This window comes from Heptranchias perlo, chromosome 3, assembly GCF_035084215.1.
Source record: "Heptranchias perlo isolate sHepPer1 chromosome 3, sHepPer1.hap1, whole genome shotgun sequence".
Lineage (NCBI taxonomy): Eukaryota > Metazoa > Chordata > Chondrichthyes > Hexanchiformes > Hexanchidae > Heptranchias > Heptranchias perlo.
Genome location: NC_090327.1, coordinates 62,238,629 through 62,242,836, shown reverse-complemented (window position 1 = coordinate 62,242,836; position 4,208 = coordinate 62,238,629). Strand labels below are relative to the sequence as shown.

Sequence of the window (4,208 nt, the reverse complement as noted above, 5' to 3'; positions counted from 1 at the left end):
GCTGTTGCCTGTCAGCCAACCAGGCCAGACTGCTGCAGCCCAGGCCGAGATGGTGCAGTCTGAAGCTGAGTCCTCCCATCCCAGAGTACTCGAGGTCGTCCTCCAAGGCCTTCTGCACTCTCCTCAATTGAAGGTCAGCAGCCTACCATCACCCATGCCGCAGTCACTGGGGAAGCACCTCGTAGGAGCACTAGGAAAGGTAAAGGCACACGAAAGACAGGCACTGAAGCAATATATAAGGGTGATTAGTTTAATTTTGTATGCATTGTTTAATGAGTGAATTGATAAATTTGGATTTGAATTTGCATTTGATTTTGGTGGTGCTTTTTCTTCTGCGGTGAACTGAGGGAGGAATTAATATGTATTGTCAGAAAGAGGACGATGTGATGTTCAGTGATGGAGTAAGAAGTGTGGGACTGTTGGAGAATGGGGAGTTGTCCTTGAGGTTACTGTTATCGCTCATTAATAATCTGATCACGTAGAGCGCTGGCAGAAAGAGCCTCTCTACGTTGTAGCTCCACTTCCTCTTGCACTTCCTCCTCCTCCTCCTCCTGCTCCTCAGGTTCTTGCCTGATAGGTGATGGCAAGGGCTATTCCCTCATAATGGCCAGGCTGTATAGCATGCAGCATAATACCACAAATCTTGATACCTGCTCAGCTGAGTACTACAGGGCTCCTGCAGAGTGGTCCAGGCAGCGTAAGCATTGCTTGAGGACACTGATGGCATGCTCTATAATGTTTCTTGTGGTGGCATGGCTCTCATTGTAGGCCTGCTGTGCACGTGTGCGTGTGTTCCTGACCGAAGTCATGAGCCATGTCATGAGGGGATAGCCCTTCTTGCCCGGTAGCCAACCTTTGACTTGCCATGCTGGTTCAAATACAGGTGGAACAGAGGACTGCCACAGAATGAAAGAATCATGACTGCTGCCAGGATTGTGGGCAATCACCTGCATGGTGCACTGCCTGTGGTCGCACATCAGCTGCACATTGAGGGAGTGGAATCCCTTTCCACTGATGAATATGTCTGAGTTCAGATGAGGAGCACACAAGGCAATGTGCATGCAGTCAATGGCACCCTGCACCATGGGGAAGCCTGCAATCCATGCAAAACCTCGTGCTTGCTCCTTCTGCTTGTCTCTGGCAAGAGAGAATGAGATGAATGTGTTTCTCATTATATAGAGAGCCTCGGTGACTTCCCTTATACAGCAGTGAACTGCAAACTGTGGGATGTTGCTTATATCTCCAGCAAAAACCTGAAAGGAGCCAGAGGCGTAAAAATTGACAACCACGGTCACCTTGACAGCCACAGGCAATGCTGTCCTTGCCCTGCTTTGAGGCTGCAGTTGTGGCTGCAGCAGATGATAGATTTCAGTCACGAGCTCTTTTGTAACCGAATACATCTGATGCACTAGTCGTCGCTGAAATTGAGGTAAGAGAATTGCTCCCTAAAGACCTTCCTTGGATATGGCCTTCTGCTAAGTGCGCTCCTCTTCCTCCTCCTCCCTCTTCGAGCAGCTGGTCCTGCTCTGCGTGGCCTCTCTTCATTCTCCCAGTCATGTTCAATTCCCAGAGGAAGCCCTAGCAGGCCACCCATGTCTGGGAGCAACTTTTTTCAGATTCAATATTTTAACTGGCACTAAAAGTACTGCAAGACCACCCACACCACTCCCTGTAGAGTACTTACTTAAACTTTAGCCAAGTTTCGGTAACCTCCAAAAATGCATACAAAAGCACCAGCAGCCAGAAGAAATAATCCAGCAACTAATCTGTAAGTACTTCATGATCCCTTTAAATAGCGCTGGTGGGGAGTTCCTTCATGCCATTTAATGTCGTGTTCAGCTGTGTGAGGTTAAGGCAGTGTGTTGACTGGAGTGTGGAGTTGCAAAATGGCAGTGGTGGCTTAAAATCGGCATTGCACACTGATTCACATCATATTCTCCCTACTCTACATGCTGCCGGCGGTCGTTAGGTGCTTGCGCGCAAACCCCTTTACCAAGATGGCATCCTGTGCACTTGAGTGTGCGCACGCAATCCAAACTCCATTTTCAAGTCTTAGTTGGCTGCGTAGTGCCTAAAATACGGGTGCTACATGGCCCAATTTAACCCGCTATAGGTCCAAAGTCACCTGTTCCTTCAAAACAGTTTATATTGGGACTAATTGGATAGCTCTTTCAAAGAGCCGACACAGGCATGATGGGCCGAATGGCCTCCTCCTGTGCTGTACCTACTATGGTACTATGATACTTACTACATGTCACGTCTCAAATTACTCATATACTGAACCCCAAATTGTTATTTTCTGAAAGAAATCTAGATAGAGAATGCCATAAGGAAACATAACTCTCTGGTGGTCGACTGGTGCAGCGTGCTAGTCACCCACCCATTCCTGACGGCAGGAGGCCTGAGCCATTTCAAAGCCCAGGCCTTATTTCCGCAGTGAACTGCACACCTCGAATGGTGCCCCGCTGCAGCTCCAATCAGGTGACCCACGGTTAGGCTGGGGGGGGGGGGGGGGGGGGGGTGAGGGGAGTGGGTGGCAAAACACTTCTGCTCCTCCTGGCTCCACAAAAAAATTCTTGGAAAAAGTTTAGGGGCTGTTTTTGGAATGGCCAGCAGTGGCCCCTATGAGGACTACTAATTAGGCTGCTCAATGCCAGGACACACGGGCAGACCGTGCACAGTACACACTCCACCCACGTGGCCCTGAAAATTGCAACCAAGTTATGTGATAGGGCCCTGATTTACATCGTTCAGATGCCTACCGCCTGAAATCGGCAAGCGTTCAGCCGCCCTTGGGAAAGTCCCTTTAAAAGCTGCTGTGGCCAATGTTGGCATTAACGGAGCAGTAAGTCCACTGACCCCATTCTGAGGCTGTTACCCACCCCGTTAACGCTGAATTTGGCTAGTTGAAATTGGCCCCCTTAAGTGCTTGGACACTGATATTGCCAACAGTGATTTCTAGGCTGTGGGAACATAGAAACAGGAGTCGGCCATTCAGTCCCTTGAGCCTGTTCTGACATTCAGTTAGATCATGGCTGATCTGTGCCTCAACTCCATTTACCCACCTGTACTTCATATCTCTGATACACTTATCTAATAAAAATCTGTCGATCTCAGTCTTGAAAATTTCAATTGTCCCAGCATCCACAGCCTTTTGGGGGAGCAAGTTCCATTTTGTGTCAAGAAGTGCTTTCTGATTTCACTCCCAAATGGTCTAGCTCGAATTTTATTCTCTATGGATTACTCTACCAGAGGAAATAGTTTCTCTGTCTGTACCAAATCACTTAATCATTTTAAAGGCCTCTATTAGATCACCCCTTAACCTTCTAAACTCAAAGAAATACAAACCAAGTTTATGTAACCTATCATCATAACTTAACTCTTTAAGCCCTGGTATTATTCTGGTGAATCTTCGCTATACTCTTTCCAAGGCCAATATATCTTTCCTGAGGTTCAGTGCCCAAAAGTGAATGCAGTTCTCCAGATGGCATCTGACTAAGGTTCTGTACAACTGAAGCATCTCTTCCTCACTTTTGTAATGCAACCCCCTTGAGATAAAGGCCAACATTCCATTAGCCTTTTTGATTACTTTTTGTACCTGTGCACTAGCTTTTAGTGATTTTTTTTTATTCGTTCATGGGATGTGGGCGTCGCTGGTGAGGCCAGCATTTATTGCCCATCCCTAATTGCCCTTGAGAAGGTGCTGGTGAGCCGCCTTCTTGAACCGCTGCAGTCCGTGTGGTGAAGGTTCTCCCACAGTGCTGTTAGGAAGGGAGTTCCAGGATTTTAACCCAGCGACGATGAAGGAACTACGATATATGTCCAAGTCGGGATGGTGTGTGACTTAGAGGGGAACGTGCAGGTGGTGTTGTTCCTATGTGCCTGCTGTCCTTGTCCTTCAAGATGGTAGAGGTCGCAGGTTTGGGAGGTGCTGTCGAAGAAGCCTTGGCGAGTTGCTGCAGTGCATCCTGTGGATGGTACACACTGCAGCCACGGTGCGCCAGTGGTGAAGGGAGTGAATGTTTAGGGTGGTGGATGGGATGCCAATCAAGCAGGCTGCTTTGTCCTGGATGGTGTCGAGCTTCTTGAGTGTTGTTGGAGCTGCACTCATCCAGGCAAGTGGAGAGTATTCCATCACTCTCCTGACTTGTGCCTTGTAGATGGTGGAAAGGCTTTGGGGAGCCAGGAGGTGAGTCACTCGCCGCAGA

The 4,208-nt window shown here is 48.4% G+C and overlaps 1 protein-coding gene across 1 annotated transcript; it reads right to left on the bottom strand.

Annotated features, from left to right (window-relative positions):
* Nucleotides 1-665: 665 nt before the first annotated feature.
* On the bottom strand, nucleotides 666-1,400 carry LOC137308249 (putative nuclease HARBI1). The gene has a single exon (XM_067977086.1). It carries the CDS (start codon nucleotides 1,398-1,400, stop codon nucleotides 666-668), a length of 735 nt encoding a protein of 244 aa, XP_067833187.1.
* Nucleotides 1,401-4,208: the final 2,808 nt, after the last annotated feature.

What these genes read in the sequence shown, in the direction of transcription:
- LOC137308249 (XM_067977086.1), bottom strand. Translation starts at nt 1,400, where the DNA reads ATGTATTCGGTTACAAAAGAGCTCGTGACTGAAATCTATCATCTGCTG.